A 19,650-nucleotide genomic window follows, 5' to 3' on the forward strand; every position below is an offset into this window, starting at 1 on the left:
ATTTTTACGCCGAATGTATCCCCACACTCCAAACCGCACCGAACCGCTCCAAACCTCAAAACTGAGCAAGACTTCTTGCTGCAACATTGTTGAAACACTCAGAGACGCATATTGTGTGTAAGAACTTTTGGCATTTTAGGTTTAGAGGTCTTAATTAAAAACATTCTTTTGATCAACAAGTGATCAACATTCTTGCGATTACTTCATCGATTGCACATACCTTAATCAGCGCGAAGTAATTATTTGCTAAGAATACCTCAAAATTTTAACAACTTGTCATGGGACCAAACAAACAGCTTCAAGCAAAGCCAACAATAAAAAGAAGTCTTTCTTTTTTAATGTTGCTTTAAATAGCTCAACTCTGGTAGAGTTAGACATTCGACCAGTAACTATAACTTAAGACATCCGAAAAAAAATCCCCCGACAACAATCGCAACAAACTGAAACGAATCAAATTTTAACTGACCACTGAGATCAGCATGACATTTCGAGATCTATAAGCCGGTTTCAATGGTACCAAAGATTTAATCGCTCCAACTGCTCGCTGTGACCGTATGTGTCCCCGGGTGCGTAAGAACTCTTCATGGGAAACATATTTCTTTCTATCGAAACACGCCCGCCGATGGGTATGTTTCATTGAATATTTCGTATTTTGATTCACACACTATCGGGGAACTGCTATCTGCGTCTGTCTAGCAGAAAGCGCATAGTCTAACAGCTCACCCCAACCAATTCCCCACAAGGGCAGAAAACGAAGACGTTTCCGCCAGCTGTGACCTTGGAAATAATCACCAACAGAACCGGGGATAATTTGACGCTATAAATCATAGGCGTAAAGCAACCTATAGACCCCGCGCGCGTTCGCCAACATCGTATCCGCAAGGGAACGATCAAGCGATCTCGTACACAAACCAATCCACCACACGCGAAAGTAGTAGTCGCGAAGCGATGGACGGACAGCAGAAGAACCATCATCCCCGTACGGGTGTCGCCCATAGGATGGGTCTCTTCAGCACCAGAGTCTTCGCCACAAGCACGACTTTCCGGTTTAGTCTCAACGGCAATAATATATGGGACAGCTCTCACGAGACGCACGGAACGCACGTTTACTGCTATGGATGGCTGGAGTTTTTCTTGCAATTGCTGAATCCAATATAAAAATAGACACCGACACGCACACTGGAAGCAAACATTGCTTTCATCCACAGCGCTGTGCTTCGTTGTAACGCTAATTATATATCGTTTAACGAAGAGTCCGGCGTTTCGCAGATGGGTTCACAAGTTCACAACACGGAGGGAACGCAATTTTATTGCATTATCGATTGCGTCGTTGCATGCTCTCTCCTACATGGTTAGGTATGTTTGGTAGGTTTTCGGTGCGGTTTCTGCAGACAGTGACTGACCGAAACGCGAAAAGGTAATTAATCATTTGCCACAGCATCATGTTGCGGTGTTCCTGGGTTTGGGGAAAAGCACATCGACACCAATGGGGGTTTTATTCTTTTCCCCCCTGTATGACTGTTTCCTTTCCTATAGCCTCACAAGAGAAACATCGAACTTTTGCCAATCATTGAAAGACCTCCACAACATTACATTCGCACCAAAGCGCACCACAACAGCCAAGCTGCCAGGCCATTTTCCGTATCGTTTGCTACCGTGTACATTCTTCACGAAGTGAATCACTAATACCAGCAATGACTGTCTGGCAGCATGTCTGGGGTTGTGGTTAGATAATCAATCATCGGATACACATTGTTGCACCGATCGGCGGAGGAGTGCGCTTGGTAAAGAATCTTACCCCAGTCCAAACGAGGTTAGAGACACCTTCCTAAACCTATCGTCCAAAACGGGCGGGAGACCTGCTCAGCTTTCCTAAGGAGACCAAGAATGGCGGTGACACAATAGAAGGCAAACCAAACTATCATCAGTTCGCCATATTTGTCGCCTGTCACAATACTGTTTGCGAATTACTATACACCGGAGGGTTTCGCCATGCACAAGAAGTGGTTCGTCTCGTGAGGCACGTCTACAGTTTTGGTGCACTTGTGCGTGAGTAGGACGCCAATGACGCCCTTCAGAGGAAGTACCCTTTGGTAATGAAGCTTGACAGGAAGGCACAACTATAAAACTAGTGTCATCTACTTTATATTCTCTCTCTCTCTCTCTTTCTGGTAGGCATTCGCGCAATGTCCTGGGGCTACTTGCGGTGGCAGAGAAACAAACAACCACTAGTTCTAGGCGAATGTCGTGAGGTGTCTGGCCACCTCCGCACCATTCAAATACCCCCTGAAGGTGTGCAGGAAATCAACGATTTTATGTGTTACTATCTCATAACTAGGACAACACGTACTCGTGATGTTACGTCATCGTTCACGGTTTGGAAAGCAATCAATCGTCAGTTTGTTTACTTGAAAGCTAGAACGAGTAACTGAACAACACGCGGAGGCGATGTCTTGAGAGTAGCCAAAGAGACTGGAACTCGTTTGACAATGAAGGGTCAATTTTATGATAGTTTCAGATTTAATTGTCGTTGAAAATCCCCATTTCACATACATGTAATACAGGATCTAACCGAAAACATCCGTCAAGGATCTACAGCATTTATTAGCAAGAGTTGCCGTTTAGGAACTATTTCTGTCAGACGTATCTATTTTTCTATATCCATCCCACAAGGTCTAATGCCACATAAGTTCCCAGGATCGTAAACTAAATAAATTCTCCAGTCTTCCAACCGAAGCAGTGTGAGCCGCGAGCAACTTCAAGGCCAAGAAGTTGCTTCTCTACGACACCGTCCAATAGCCGCCTGTTCGCGAATAAACACATGTGGCGTCCAAAAGCAAACCCCGTGATACCTGTCTATGATTTTGGGGCAAAAAAAACCCTCCGCTCCAAATGAAAATTAACCCAAATCACCATTAATGGCGGGTACCGCTTAAAAGCGCGCCAGTCCGTAGTGCCGCTTTGCCATGAACACAGGCCCGCAGCTGAAACCTCGCACAAAACCACAACAAAAAATTATCCTTTTTCCATAACCTATAGCCGTTTTTACCGAGAAGAAACATCAACATTTCGGGTCTCGTTTATGCGATTCGGATAGCCATCAAAGCTCTACAAACATATTTATTGCCACCGTTGGGCCGTTAGGACCATGGCAAACGCGTTCCGAAGCGATGAATGACGCAGGATAGTATTATGCATGTGGGAAACACACATCACCTCGGCCTCGGCGATATATGCTTGAGACTTGATGACCCTAAGCGCGCGCGCGTCGGAACCGCTGCACATGGAACCATCAAAATATTGTGCAACACATTAAATTAATGTCTCCAAACGTAAGGTTCATTCAAACCGAGAAGACGTATCTGCATTTGTTCGAGGAAAACCTCTCGTTACGCAAAAAAAACTCAACAATCAACCACGTAAGAATGAACCCATTTGTCAATGTTCGTGTTTAGTGACATCCTATTGAAACGAAGTTACAGACATAGATCTTCAATTTGGTGTGAAATACTTCCTTCCACAATTTTTGATCAACTCTGTCAGGTACAACAATTTAACGTACAAAGCTACCCCTGGAACAAAAACAACTAATCACATACAATAGTCATATTGGAACAGAGCCATATTTAACGATCAAATTTCGATCTTCGGTTCTTTTCGCTAAACTACCTGAAAACAGTTGATCCGCTAAGATATTTATGATCGCGTACCCAATCGCAATAAAATCCACAACGGCTTGGTCGGGGGGGTCATCACTGTTGCCGTCCTAACGTTTACGGAAGTTGGCTAAGATCCTCCTAAATACAGCCGTGGGACACCCTAGCCGAATTCGATAAAATCGCTCATTTCGCTAGGCTTATCTGAGAGGCCACCGTATTTGATCTTGTGTTTGCTCCGGTCTACGGGGCACATTTGTGTCCCTGAACCTCCATCAATAGTTGTGTGTTCGGTTCGCTTCCTTCTCAGAACAATAATTGAAGGAATTCAACGCAAAAACCCATTGTGCCGCCATCTCTAAAATTGTCTATAAGAGTCCGGGAAAGCGGTTGTGGCACTTATGATGCGTATGTTTTTTTTTCCTTTTTTTGTTCATCCAAACGATTCAACTTAATTATTATGCATAACATATGGAACAACAAACCACACAGCAAAGCTTCCTCGGGCATCGTGATGATGAGCCCTCCATATTAAATCACTCATTGGGCAAACTGCGGCAAACGTATAAAAAAACGTGTTTTCGAAATACCCAAGAGCACAAAAATACGTACCGGCATAAAACAATTGAAACAAACCATCGGATCGTCTTCCAAACGTTTGCCTACCCCTACACTTCCCTTATAGCGATAGCGAAACAATTGCATATACCACCCAAAAAAAGAAGTGACAAATGAAGACATCGATCATTGAAGAACTCACGGCGGTTTCTTTACGGGACGCGATGTCCCGATCTGGAACACAAGCCAGTTAAAAGCGAACAGTTTCAAGATCACGATATTATACCCCATCGGGGTTACATTGAGACGTTTTTACTTAGCTGTGAATTTTGTTCTTTAATGCTCAATGGGTAAACGGAGAACAATAACACAGAAATGTCACCAAACGATTACCCCAAAAATCGGCCCCGACAATGATGATCATGTGGCGCCATCTGGCCATCGCTGCTGTAGCGCCCACAACTGTCGCTGTGTCGTCTTCCATTAGCGACAAAAACTTTCCTGTCACAATTTTCTACCCATGCGTACGTGCCCGCTTAAGAAAATATGTATATATTTCTTTTCAACAAACAACCCCACATAGAGTACGAAACCAAACATAACGAAAAACATTTATCTACATCGGACCGTGGCGGCAACCACCACCCTTTAGGCGTTTAAGAGTCAGAAGAACGTGTCACAGTTTTTGCCGATCAATATTTAACCAAAACTGCAAGACTGGGAAGTAATCGAAACGTATAGTACCATCTTATGCACATGGAATTAACCAAAGCTTGCCTTCACTGTGAACCACTCCTGTGGAGGGGTTTGGAAATATCAACAACCTAGCGAAAAGAAAGAGGTTCAAAGATAAGATCGCCGCTACAAGACACGTGATGTCGAACGTTCGGGTGTAGCGGGTACACCCTCTCGCAACAAGCTGAAAATACAATGGACTGCATTCAGCGAATCCTTACCCTCTTGCGCTATCAATCAGGGGTGCCAGATTGTTTACCAGTGCAGCTGCACACACAACAAAAAACCATGTTTCGTTTTTGTTATTGAAAACCGAAGAGTGAATTTTTAAAGAGCCCTGCAACTCAGTCCAAGCACGGTAAAGATCCACCCTAAACACATTCCTTCACACTAGAGAGAACGACATTCGATTTTTATTACCACGATCAGCACATTTCCTTACCCGGTTTTGTTTATTTACATTCCAAAAGAAGTGAGTCTCATTTTCCTTCTGACATATTTTTAAATACCCCTTTTCCCGCACTGTTACGGTAGGGAGGGCAAATGCGATAAAGAATGAAAAAAAAACCCTAACAGTGCCTTGCAAATGATAACACAAAAAAGTTGCTTAAATGAAAAAAAAAGAATGAATTTCGTGTTTTGCTTTCAGCGTGCAACATTGGAGTAGTAAAGTGATGATGCAATGCATGTTCAATGGTCTGTGAACAGCTGCATGCACTGTGTTTTGCGTTTTCCAATACTAAACAACGTGACTGTTACACCTTCTGCTGACGTTTACGGAAGTGACAGCTCAGTGAAGCTGCATATAGAAATTGGTTGATAACAAACAGCATCAAACAGCACGATCTGAAGGGCTTGCTTAAATATCTGAAAACACCGTTACGACATCTTCAAACAACATTTTTATTGGGAAAAATAACTTCCGATAGTTGTTGGCGTTTCAGCCTTAAAGCTCGAATTTATTCATAACTATTCTATTATTAGAAACCGACATTTAGAAGTAACTTAAAAGCAATATTTTAATATTACAGTTGTTAAAATTGGTTATGGTACACAATCATCATGAGGAGATCCTCAATCTTGATTAGATAAAATAGTTCGAATTTATAACACAAAACCATTTCCCTATCAGAGATGCCTAATGCAACATAACTTTGCAACCATGACAAACAACCGTAACAAAACCCCTATTCCCTTGTCCGATTGAACCTAGCGCGTCCACTTTCTTCGGGGGCAAGTTCCTCACCATTTCCTGCAGGGAAGTTCCACACGCGAGCTACACCGCCCAGTGACACCGGAACACAAATGAACTTGTGTGCGAGCGCCACCCAGTTGGTTGGCTGCACACACCGGAAGACGTTCATAAATCCATCCGATCCTCGCACGATCCGCAGACCAAATTGTAACACCGATGATGGAGCGCAAAACCACACGAATGATTTGGACTGCTGCCTTCCAAGACACGCAACGGAGCAGCGCAGTTGACGACGGTGCTCCATGTTCCGGGAGGCGGTCTCGTGCGCTCCTTCGGTTTTGTGTGTGTAAACTGGTACTGTCGCCGACATTTTTTTTTTGGTTAGCAATTGAAAGGAAAACAGCGACGCGAAAGTAATTGGGTGTTATATTTAATTTAAATTGGATCAACGATAGGGAAACAGAGCGAGAGGGAGGCAAGTGCGATAAACACAGAACCGTACCACCCAATTCGCTGTGAGGATACACGGACCGGACATTAAAGGCCGAGATGGGGTGGTTAAATGCGTTCTCGCTTACCACAGTCCGGTTGTAAGAGCCGACAGAAAAGCAAACGATCGTAAATTATGCAAATTGTATTTTTGGCAGTTGTTTCACAGAGGCAACAACACGGAGAATGGTTTTCGGTCATTTTTACGGTTGCAATTTTTATTGTACGATCAGTGATATGTGCATGGGAAACGTTACCTTGCACAGTTGGGAACAAAATTGAAACATAAAAAACGTTCCATTTCCGTTAGCCCACCACAGGGAAATGCATTTACCCCTAACGGAAAAGGGGGACAGTAATCCATAGCAGGTCCGTTAACAAAGGACGCGGACCCCAAACGTAAACGGAAGCTTATCATGCTCTAATTAACAATTCCCATCCTTTCCTGATGATTGCCACTTGGAAGGGTATAATATAATGGCTTATTCCCGTCTTATAAGCTTTACAACCGAAAAGGCCACCGAACTTTACGAGGACACCGCCGAAACAACGCATACGGGAGTTAAACGAAAAAAAAATCATGATCGAGCTTTTTAAATGCCAACGAGTAGTGTGAGTAAACACAATACACGCCGCGATATGTCCTTCGCCGATTCAAAAAAAGAGGTGAAATACAAATCAAGATAGCGTGGAATATGGTTCGAAAATTGGGTCATTATCTGGACACCGTAAAACAAGACCAGCACGCTGGTGGCAATACTGTGGACGGGAAACAGGTTGTAAATGGTGGCTTTCCTTCACTGTCGTACCTCCCCGTTAAAATAGGCGTATAGTGATAGTTAGGTGATTAAACAGTCAGTACACAAGTCAGTATACAGCACAAGTCAGTATACAGCACAAGTCAGTAACAGTCAGTATGATTCATGCTACATACCCAATATAGACGACATGATGTACTGTGCTGTGCAAGATCTTCAAGTTAAAATGGTAAAGTTCCTCAACTTCTTCTATTTGACGAGTGTATCAGAGTCTGGCAATGTCTTCTATGCCTCCAATAATTGCATCTCCACAGACATCTTCAAACACTCTCTCCAGGATTTCGACTATGAGAGCTATGTACCTTTTATTTTCCTTATCAATTCTGGATTCTTTTTATGTTAAACTAGAATTCGTGAGTTGTGGAAAGCAACTAATAATATAATGTTCCAAATTAAAATTGAGTCCCAAAGATGTTTCAACTTCGCAAGAATTTACACATTCCACTTTAACAAATCGTTCCAATTTATTATCTCAACTCGAAAACCTCTACTCTTCGATCGATTGACTGTGTCCAACTTTTACTAACTCGTCAAAGCAAACCAAACGGGCCAAATATTACGAGAACAACTAACCTTTACATCGTTACAGTTAAAAAACTGGTTTGAAAAGGACCCGTACGGCCGTCGAAGTGACTGTAATCCATTCTTGCAAAGAAGATTCTGCTTCATTGGATCCTATCTTAACGCGTGCCAACAATTCTTCAACATGGTTTCCAGATTATGGTACCAGCTATAAAAAAAACTTGCTGCAGCATATTGACACACTAACATTTCATATGGTTCTAATGCATATCATGTTCACTGCTAGCTACTGCTAACTGATTACGATAGTTTGCTCCAGTTCAGTTTTCCCAACATCTTGCTGATTACGAAGTCTCTAGCAATCATGAGCGCATAGACGGTAAAACTTTTCCACATTGCCATGTTTTTTTGTGGCAAAGTTCACCCAATATAATGCACAAGAACGATGATGACACATTTGCATACGCATTTGAAACAATCAACCCGACGACTTTGCCTGCACCAAACAAACAAAAACTAGTGGCGAGCACAAAAAGTTGCATCCCGAAGCTGAATTTTTCTTAGTCTATCAATTTTTTTTCTCCAACTGAGCTTGGGTTTCTAGAAAAAGGAAACTTTTTGCGCAACATGAAAAATATATCCCAAAGTGAGTCGATCGTAACGCGGAGGGTGGTCATGATGTAATGGAATTAGTTTGCCTTTATTTGTTATAAAAGCATCTTTCGCACCTGCTTGTATAGCGATTCTTTTCAATATTGCTGATAGTTTTTGTTGAGTACTAAACAACGATATATTATGTTGGTTTTTTGTAAAAACAAATTCTGTGTTTTATTATCGCAATACAAAAAATAACCCAAATGATGTAAATTAAAATGTGCTAAATTAAAAACGAAACACTAAAAAACAATTATACTCAGTGCGTTAAGTTGACGTTCCAGAATCAACAGGACAACACACCCCAACAACTCAGAATTTCTCCATTGCAGAATCATCACCTTGTTCCGGAGGTTAAGAACAAATTTTCCATGAAATCTACTATCGATACGATGGCAAATACGAACGCTCAAAAAGCTTCAACTGCTGAGAAAACGCGGTCCACCGAAACGAATTCAATCAATATGCAAATGAGATTAATTTTTCCCCCCTGGGCAGGAGATAAAAAGGTCCACACGTTGCATACAAGCGGTATGCAACGGAGTACAACAAAACGGGGCAAGTAACCTTAAACAAAATTATAATATCAGGCAACTGTCCCATCTGCGACAGCCAAACCTACAACATCTCCCTCCACGTGCAAAGGTAATAGGAAGGCAGTCCAGAGAAGAAGAAAAAAATCGCTAAATTCAATTGTCAACCCAATTGGACTACCACCGCTACCACATGCTGGCTGTGTGGTGTTACCAGCCTTTTTTGCATAAATCATCATTTACCGTGCGCTCATCATCATTATGCAATCGCTAGCTAAGGTAGGTGGTAAAGGAAATGCAAAAAACAGAAAACAGAATTACCGTTCGATCGGTGTAACATAAAAGGACAATTTTTATCATCTTCAGAACAGGCCACGAGCAAAACAAAAAAGTAAAGAGAAGGGAAATTGAAACAAAAAAAAACGGGAAACAATTGGACCAAGAAATGCAAAGAACACACAAAAAAGTTGTACAAAGCCAGGAGGATATAAGAGAAATAAATAATTAAAACTAAATAGATGAATGAGAGAGATGGATGCGGAATTAAATGTTCATCACTTTGCTTCGAATGGCGCAATAGTGATGGAAATATTTTTTTCTAAATCGAAATCATACTACTGCCATCGCAAAGCATTAAAGCGTAAACAAGAACAGTAGGGACGATTACTCGTTCAAAATGTTAAGAAAAGAGCCCTTCAAAACCAGATCCCTCATAAACCATCGGCGGAACAGTATAAAACCGTGCAATGATTTATTAGTAGCGCTAGCACAATTCATACCTATCTTTTAACGGTACCCTCTCCTCCATTGTTCTTTTGATATCTATACCTTAAAATCATACAAGAAAGGAAGCTTCAATATCCTTACACCGTTAGCTTCCAAAAAGGTTCTTCCCTCCGTTTGCTTAAATGTTTAAATCCAAACCCTGACAGAAAAAAAAAACTTTGAGCTCTGATGCAGTTGGGAAAAAACCACACACTTGGCTCGCACGACGACCTCTTTTCACGCAACAGGATTAAATACAAATCCTTCGGAAAAATGCTTGCAGAGGCGATGAACCAACACGAACGGCCCAGATGATAGCCACCCGCGGTGCGATGAACGATTTCTGTTGGAATAAATCCCATGTTGCAATAACCTAACGAATGTCCTGAATGAATGAAACGAGGTCAACCGGGTCTTCTAGATCTTGTGAAGAAAAAAAAGGAGATCTTCAACCAAAAGCGATCAAAGATGTTCAGGTGATCTTCTGCTCCTTTTCAAACCATATAAGGACAATAAAATGGATTTTGAAAAACAAAGGTTGTCGAATATCTTGGATCTTTATTTATGTCTAAATGGTACAACATAGACATGGAATGACTATACAATACAATTTCCCTATGAATTGTGCTTTCAAAACTGCAAAGTATCTCTCTAGAGCCTTGTAAAGCGCTCACTCAGAACCCACTGCTCAATATTAGACGGTCAATTTATACAACTGAAATAAAATATTTCAACATCTTAATTACCACTAACATCCATTTCCGGAGATCCGGAGCGCATCCAAGTGAATCATTCGAAGGTGAAACTATCCCATATGCGGGTTGGTGCTACGCGCGATAAAACATGAGGGTCACAAGCACTCAACTTGGGTCACATGTATCTCATTGGAACGGACACATTTTTTACTAATTACCCTCTCCTCAAACGTCATACGTCAGAGGGTGGGTGTGTGAACGAACAAGCCTTACGTAAGTCGCTCTCCTACCGTTGTTTCGTGTTTCCTTGACAGGTGATAAATTTCATTACTTAAAATACCTTCAACCGTTAGTCATACTCTGTCGATTTACACCGTTTTCTATTGCCGGCTAGAAGGGATTGTCTTCCTTCTGGCACAGAGGTTAACCCGCTTGACGAAACGCACACTCGATGACCTCGACACCAAGCGGGGCGATCAAGTTGAAGGAAAACGGTACACAAGATCAACTGTCAGGGTCCGCCGGAAAGCCTGAAGCCATGCGTTAAATGCAGAAAACCGATAAAGTTACAAGAATTCGCGGTGATATTGGTTGGCGTTTTGATGATTAACTTTTTGGCCGCATGCAAACTAGAATTCAGTTTCGAGGTCAGTAGGTATGTAAAACATTGGACACCATACGACTTTAAAACGTTCGGTTCTGTGAAGAATAGAAACAAAAGCTTCTTCGCAACGGTTTAATGCAAACACCGTCTCCTTTGTCCTTGAGTGGCTAAAATCATTTTGAATATGCAATTTTAAGGCTCATTATTTTAATTTATGACCACCAACTGTTGTCGTATGCAAACGCTATGGTTTTTTTTTGTATCAACACACTTGTCTTTGTGAAATAAATAGGAATGGATGGATGACTATTTTTCTTCAAACGCGTTAAAATATTTTTGGAACTATTTAACTATTCAAAAAATTGCCGTAAAATTATTTACTAAATTCATTATAACAGCATTAGTAAGCAATGTAACTTAACAACTTTGTTAAAGCACAACGATTAGAAGTTGACAAGCGCCGTCTTGCGGAAACGCTGCTCTAAATCTTCAAGGTTATTCGAACGGCCACAACAACACAACCACCAAAACAACTCACTATACCCCTTAAAAGTGGTGAAGAAACACAGGCGGAACACTATCGTCGGTCACCTGCCTGCGATGTGCGCCCGCTTAATGCATTTGTCGCTTTTTCCCACACCAAAAGCGGTCTCTCGCTTGTGATTATACATTTTACCAAAAAAAACCGACCCCGTGCGCACCAACGCTCATTAACATATAACGCTTTACAGTTTGGCCACACTTTTGGCACTAGACGAACCGAACACCCACCCCTACAATACACGCAAATCCGGTAACCGCCTCACCAAAAATGTTGATTGGTGATCGTGTGCTACTCACGCATATTACTCTTCAAGTAAAGGTACAGCTGCACGCACTATAAGGGCTCCAAACAACTATACAAAAACCTCTAACGTAACGCATCAGCGCGGTTGATATATTGAAGAGCAGCTACTTTTACGAAACAAAACTCTACGCACACACGTGCGTTTTTTTGGGGCGGGAACCCTACATAGTACTGGCGTGACATATTGTTTGAATATGCGACCTAACGACCTAATCGAATGAACAAAACACACCACCGCGTGTCACAAAAGCAAACGATTCTTTTGACAAACTTAAAATTCAAGGTTAACACATCATATGGTTGAAGGTTGCAGCAAAAAGCGGCACGCAGCGTGGTCTCGGCAACGCAACAAGCATGAAATACATGTAAAAATAACGCGTTACACTATGTCAGGTCCATCATTCGTTCTTACTCTCTCTCTCCACCTCTTTTGCGCCATTTTAGGCACATATAACAGTGAATGCGTTAATAATTATTTGTTAAACTGTGCTTCCGTCTGTAAAAAATGGCCTATTTAACGGATCGGTATTTAACATTACACCCGTTCACGACACTAAAAATTGCAAAACAACAGCAACGACAAAATACGACAGAAGGCGGATGGAAATTTATTACCAGCGATGTGAAAACCGCCAAAAAATTGACAGCTGCATCAATGCACCTGTACAAAATCAGCCATATATGTGAATAGTGGCGCACACGCGCCTCCAATTAAACGGTTTCGGTGATGATGGGCGCGAATTTAAAAAAAAATACGGGAATCATCCATCTGCTGTGTGTCGGAAGAATTGACGGCTGCAACATATCTTTTTTGCAACGTATCCAACCAACAAAACGCACCATCATTTATTGTTGCGTTCCTTCCGTTACTTGGGTAGCGGAGCTAATGAGATTCGAATATTGCAAGTTTGAACAAAAATGCAACAACATTATTCACAATGTACACAGAAAATAAAAACTTTAAAACGCAGCTGATACAGCATCCGTACCCTCCCGTTAACTTACACCGGAGGTGTTACCGGCGCTGATGTGTTCAAAGGTATCACCGTTTAGTTACTCGGAATGAAACCGGTTTATAATTTCTAGGTCATTACCATAACCCGAACTCGTCATCTTCTTCCCGTGATAGATGGTGATTTGTCCCGCGACTAGATGGTGGAAGGCAGACACGGCAAGAGGGTACAATCGCCAACAAATCCAGCACGCACGCACCAGACCGAACTGGGGTGTTTAGAAGTAAATACGAAAAGAAAAACACATTACAAAACATTATAATACCGGTTTTTTTATTTCGGTTTCCACTCTTTTCATTGTTTTTTTTTTGTTTTTTTTTTCTTTTGAGCACCGTTTAGAATGATACAACAAAACAAAAACACATTCGCACGCATTATGCAATGACTGCAACGAGAACCACAAAATCACATAATTTCGATACACCTAAAGATTCGTGTGTTGCAAATGCAGAGCAAAAAAAAGGACTTATGAAAACAATTGATTTTTTAACAAATCACTGAAGCCAACTGAATTATTATTAAACTCAATAGAACAAATTTGTGGAATCGTGGATACACTCCGCGTATGAAAAATTGGTTCCGACTCCGACTAAAAATCAAAATTGAATCCGGCGAGCCCGGTCGAGTCCGGTCGACTCCGAGTTCGATCGAGTCCGGATGAGTCCGAATGGGTCCGTTCGAATCAGGATGAGTCCAGATGAGTCCGATTGGAGTTGATCGTACTCGACCAAATTTAACAGGAGTCGATTCTGCCGGCACTTCTGCCGGAATCATTCGGACTCCGACTCCAGCCGGTGGCGGAGTATAATTTACCGGATGGCAAAATGTATAATTTACCCATCACTACATGAAATACACATTAAATATTGATAGACCACTTTTTTTAAGTTTCGATGATATTTTAAGCAACAAATATGGTCTTATTATGTTATTTTACGCACTATAGAAAAATGACGTTATGATAAAAAATTAACATCCAACTTAAAAACGTACAAACTGTAAAAAGCGCAACGCAACTGAAAAAACCAAATAAGAACAACTTCGTACAAATATCGATCCGGCTCAAGCAAATCTTAATCGTAAGAAAAACAAACCAAAGCTCACTGAAATGTGTGACCCAAACAGAAAATGGAAAAAGGTACATTTGTAGAAGGAAAAGGAAATTAAATGTCTGTAAATTTTTCCTTTTTGTTTGGTTTCATTTTCTTCAAAGCAAAAAAAACACACAATTGGAAGATTCGTGAGAGTGATAAAATTGTATATTCTCCAGATTTCTTCCCAAGTAACCAGTACCACAGGAAAAAAATAATCACGATTTAAAACACACAGAGTTGTTTTCCTCCCCTATCTTATCGGTTGTTGCCAACATTGTGCAACAGGAAAGGCCTACGGTGAAAAGTTCTACAACGGTTAGTATATACATTTTACTACTATCGACCATCATTACCCTTGAAGGTGTGAATGTAAAAGGAAATACCGGATAATAAATTCGTGGGCATGAAGAACATGGCAGAAACGGTACAACACAACCATTCATACCAAGGTCAACCCACTTGTGGAAAGTCGATTTTCCTTACAGCACAAAGAAACCCCCTTACTAGAGCAAAGGGAAGGAAGTGAGCACAGAGTGAGCTCCTCGAAGGAAAAAGGCCTCCTTCTGGTATCATTTTGTTCTTCTACGGAAAACCTCCATCAAAGCGCGTCGTCTTTTCTTCAACGGATCCCGCTCGCCTACCCAGAACCTGTTACAGGCAATGAAAAACGACACTTTTCTCCTTGACCTGCCTTTTGCACTGCGTTCTAATACAGCTTCCCTTTTCCTGTCTTGCTAGCAGCTGCAGAGGGGGATCACTGTTTTGCTCACGGAAAAGCTTTCTACACCAGCCGTACCGTGAAAACACGATGGTGAAAACTGTGGAGAGCAACATTACAAACTGGAGAGAACATTACACAGAGAACATAGAGCCTGTGATGAAGGAACGATAACAGGGGCACGAAACAAGGGATGATGATAAAAAAGGGGAAAAATTTTACCATCGCATTACATTGGAATGAACACCAATGCCGGTTGGTTTCGGTGAGTTACTTGCAACATAAAATCACTAGAAACAGAGAAAGAGAGAGAGTGCTCGCTCGTTGTGGAGGATTCGACATAAAGGAATCATAATCTATCAGCTGTTATCCAAGGTTAGAAAAGTTAGAAAAGACAGGGTTTGTGTACCAACATGTTAGAAATATTTCAAAATATATAAATGAAAATTTAGAAATAAACAAAAAAAGAAGATAAATTTATAAATAAAAGGAAAAATAAAAACAATCGAATTGTTTCTAACAAAATTGATAGCAAAACACTAATAATGTGACTAGATGAGAAATGACTAGCACTAAAAACATTGACATGAATCGCATCTAAAATTCATAGATATTATTTTCACGGGCGAATTCTTGAAAATCCGACAGTAATGTCTGCTCTTTCAATGTAGAAATGCATACATATTCAAAAGCCCCATGTCACGTTGCCTATTCATAGAATATGTCATATCCCGACGGGAATTTGAGAAGGTAAGTATGCTCCTATAAATAAATAAGTTATGATTTATTGAAATACATTTCAAAGGAGTTTCATGGTGTCACGTCTAATGAACTGAAGGTTGTGGTTCTAACATCTGTTAAACCGCTTTGGAATTATTTTTTTTTGCGAAACTACCATCTCAAGAGATCATCCTCAAGGAATTTCTGACCAGAATCATTCTTGACTTCATTAGTCCATTGACCGGGCTCAGCCCTTTCAGCCTGTAATACTTTTTTGTAAAGACCATGTCTGCTAAAGTCCATATTCTTCCAGCATTCGTAATATCTTAGTAAATTCTTTAATGAAATATCTGATTCACTTACCGTACACGTTCCGAGTACAGCTCAACTTTCGACTTCGGTGTCAGTGGCAACTTCGCAATGCTAGCCGGGCTCGGAGCTTGGTTGTGGATCGGTGAGATAGACTGTTCCGATCCACCAATCGACGAAGCAGGCGGTGTGCAAGACCCATTGCTGATCGATGACAGACTGTTGGCACGCATACGGGCCGAGGCAGAGGTCGATACCATACCTGCCGGAACTGGTGCACCATGGTGCAGATGCTGTTGATGCTGCGAATGCATTCCACTGATGACAAGCCCACCAAGACCGGGAGGTTGATTCGTACCACGCCGCATCGGTGTGGCAGCGTTCGGTGTCGAAACACTTATCTTGCTCAGTATCGACAGCAACTTGAGCTGATGTTGCTGCTCAGTAGTTTGATGTTGCTGCTGTTGCTGTTGCTGCTGCTGCAGCAGGTGATGGTGATGCTGAAGAATAAGATCCGTTTGCTGCTGGAGTAACTGTTGCTGGCTGTTGGGACTGCTGGTAGCGCTACTGTTAGCACTGCTACTAGCACTGGTCGAGATCGCCAATTTTTGATTGTGCCGATTCTTCTTTTTCTTCTGCTTCTTTGCACTTTCATCATCGCGACCACCGATCGGCCCCAGCATACCTCCAACATCCAACGAACTGACGTCAATGGAACCATCTCCAACGGAGATACCGCCTCCTCCGCCGTTTCCTACGAGAGCACGTCCAAACATAGTAGCCGTAGTGGGAGCATTCCAGTCCAGATCCTTCTTCAAGTTGCCACGTCCACACTTGCAGGCACACATCTTGTGCACCAGCTCGTAACCCTTCTTCGTCCAGAGGTACTGCTGCCGTTGCTTATCCGACCAGGAGCGTGCACGGGCGGTAGATTTCAAGTACGCCATCACCTCATCCTCCCACCGATCGAAACACTCCCGGTGCATGTACTGACCGGCGGTGCAAGATTCGTTGCTGCACTGCACCCGCACACATTCGCGCAAATCCTCCAGATTGATCATTGCGCCCAGCTCCGAGAATGGATTGCCACCTTTCGGCTTCACGCACTCACCGATCGGCATGCAGCAACGTACCATTCCGGCACCTTCCGAACCGGACCCATCGCCCGACTGGGACGATTCGAAGCCATGGTCCGAGTCACCGCTCACGCCCCAGGAGAACGGATCGTACACACCACCGCCGATGGACGTCGTAAGGGTGGATTGGTTCATGCAGGAGGGATGCTGCATTAGTCCCTCGCTGACAGTGGTTCGTCCTGCACGTAATGGTGCCATTGCGGCCAGCAACGACCCACCGAACAATAGTTGATTATCAATTTTTAAATTTCTTCCCAAAACGCTCACACGGGCGTTTTGCAGCGACACGATGTTCAATAGTGCGTAACTTTTGTCGCAAAACCACTCTTCATACGATGCTTGTTTCGTACGCACACAAATCTTACATGTCCTCGCTACACATTCACGCAACACACAACATGAGTACTGAGATTTACACACACACACACAAACACAAAACTGATTGTCTATAGCTGTCAATCTTATGGAGATCACCAAACGTCAGTAAACAGAAAAGTGCTCTTTTTTAATTTGATTTATGGGGAACAACATCCAAAAGCCTGTATAAAGGGCCCCCCCTCTGACGAATGCAATTCGGCAAATTCCTGTCTTATATCGTACTGTTTTTCTTATGCTTTCACTTCCACTGTTTGTCCTACCTATAGTTTCGTGTATTTTCCTGTTCTTATGTAGAAGTTTCTATTTTCTCTAAACCGGACGACACACTACCATTTTATTGCGTTCGGTCTTCTTCCATTCGTGACACACACGTAGCACACGCGACACACAACATAAACGCAAAATAGAATCGCGTAAAATTAAAAGGCGCACCAAACAAATTTTAACCACAATACGATAATATTCTTGTGCACAATTGTTAACCGACCGATTCGGGGAACCAAACAGCATACAATACGTCACAAGCGCCCTTTTGTTCGTTGAAGCAAACTTCGGTCAACACATGAAAAGCCGTCGTCGCCTACTGCTTGTTACTATGCGCTTCCTTCTTTGGAAACTGTTTTTTTTCCTCCAGTTCGTAACCGGTACCGCACAGGAGAGAAGGTTGGAAAATTTCACAGAAGTTTGATCTACACTTGTTTTCCCTCCGAAAAGCGCTCTGGTGTTCATTCGTTTAGCTTCGTGGTTTGGTGGTTTGGAAAATTCTATTTCATCAACTTTTGCTCTCAGCCTGCACACACACACACACTTTTATACTACACCTTTTGTTCCCTTTCTGAGGTAACTCGTGAGCTGTTGGGTATCGTGTCACGCACTCTTTTCTCCGGTGTGTTGGATGTTTCTGCTCTCGCAAAAGAGCAAAGGCACCGCACTGTGTCACACGGACGGGAAGCTGCCACGGACGCACGGTACGCGGGAGGAAAAATGCTGTAACATCGATTTTTGCTTTCACTCACACGTACGCTGACACGGAAAGTTCAATCGCGCGGGAAATAGTGTCGTTGAACGGAGCCGCACTGTATGCTGGGGAAACTGGAACGGGTTTTGGTTTTTTTTTTGTGGAAAAATCATCCAAGTGGGCGCAAGGAGCTCTACACACAGTTTTCGTTGGTGTGCTTTTTCCGTTTTTTTTTGCCTACTGAGATGTGTGCTGTCCTCACAGCTGTGCATGAACCCGAGGCGGATGATGTGCGTGTGTTTTGTTTCTCTTCTCTTTTCGCTAAAAAAACGAGGTAGATTTTTGGCAAATGAATGTGCCCCGTTCACGGTGTTGACCGCTGGCAACGACACGGTCGCAACGTCACCGGAGGTTGTTTACCGCACAGTTCGCTCCGGCTTCCACTGATTGCTTTCGCACTCCACGGTACGGGTATGAGGCTCACTTCCAGGAAGATACTCGCAGTCGTCGTCTTCTGCTTCGCGACCGATTGTTTTAACTCCATTAAAACAGAATTAGTCTGTGTGCACGCAACGAAACGGCCAGCCCAAAAAAATACGACCTCCAACCTTTTGTCTTCGATGGACTACGCGCTTCTACCAAGGGCTGGACTTTTCACTTTTCACACAACATCGGTGTACACACACACACGCGCGTACGCACACTCGGGAAACTGTTGACGGAAAAACTAGCCGCGACGAAAGTGAACGCTCGCTCGCTACGTTTGATTCGTTCCTCACGCGCTGCCTCACTAGCTGCTGCTGCTTACTCGTCTCGCACTGTGTGTCTTTTCAAAACGTCTGTCACACTGCTCCGGCGCTTCTTTCTGCCCAACTTGCTCCGATGAAAGCGAAAACGCAACTAACGAAACACCGCCGAACGCAAAGCAACCGCGACCACGCGCGATCGATGCCGGGCACGGACGGCAAAGTCGACATTCGCACACACACTACCGAACGCCGGTCGTTCTCGCTGCACGTGTGAACGGAATGGAAGCGTGAATAGCGTGAGCTGTCGTCTCGCTCGCACTCACGCGTGCCGGTTTATTGTGTGCAGCAAAAGCCGAAGCAGCATGCGGGGCAACCTTTTTTTGCTATTCTCATCTATTTGCACACACACACACCAACAAACCGGTGGCTTGCCGGTGCGAAATGTGAGAGTATGGGTAGTGTGAGAGAGTGTGTGTCATCGCTATTCACCGAACAATCGTAGTC

General features: G+C 42.8%; 1 protein-coding gene across 1 annotated transcript in view; it reads right to left on the reverse strand.

The window, feature by feature from the left end:
* LOC125764112 (headcase protein) overlaps nt 1-19,325 on the reverse strand; it is a 94,096-nt gene extending 74,771 nt beyond the window's left edge. The window contains exon 1 of the mRNA XM_049427985.1: nt 15,980-19,325. Within this exon, the coding sequence (XP_049283942.1) occupies nt 15,980-17,259 (1,280 nt within the window). The 5' untranslated portion in view covers nt 17,260-19,325. The remainder of the gene's footprint in view (nt 1-15,979) is intronic.
* Nucleotides 19,326-19,650: the final 325 nt, after the last annotated feature.

The sequence above is a fragment of the Anopheles funestus genome, chromosome 2RL (assembly GCF_943734845.2).
Source record: "Anopheles funestus chromosome 2RL, idAnoFuneDA-416_04, whole genome shotgun sequence".
NCBI lineage: Eukaryota > Metazoa > Arthropoda > Insecta > Diptera > Culicidae > Anopheles > Anopheles funestus.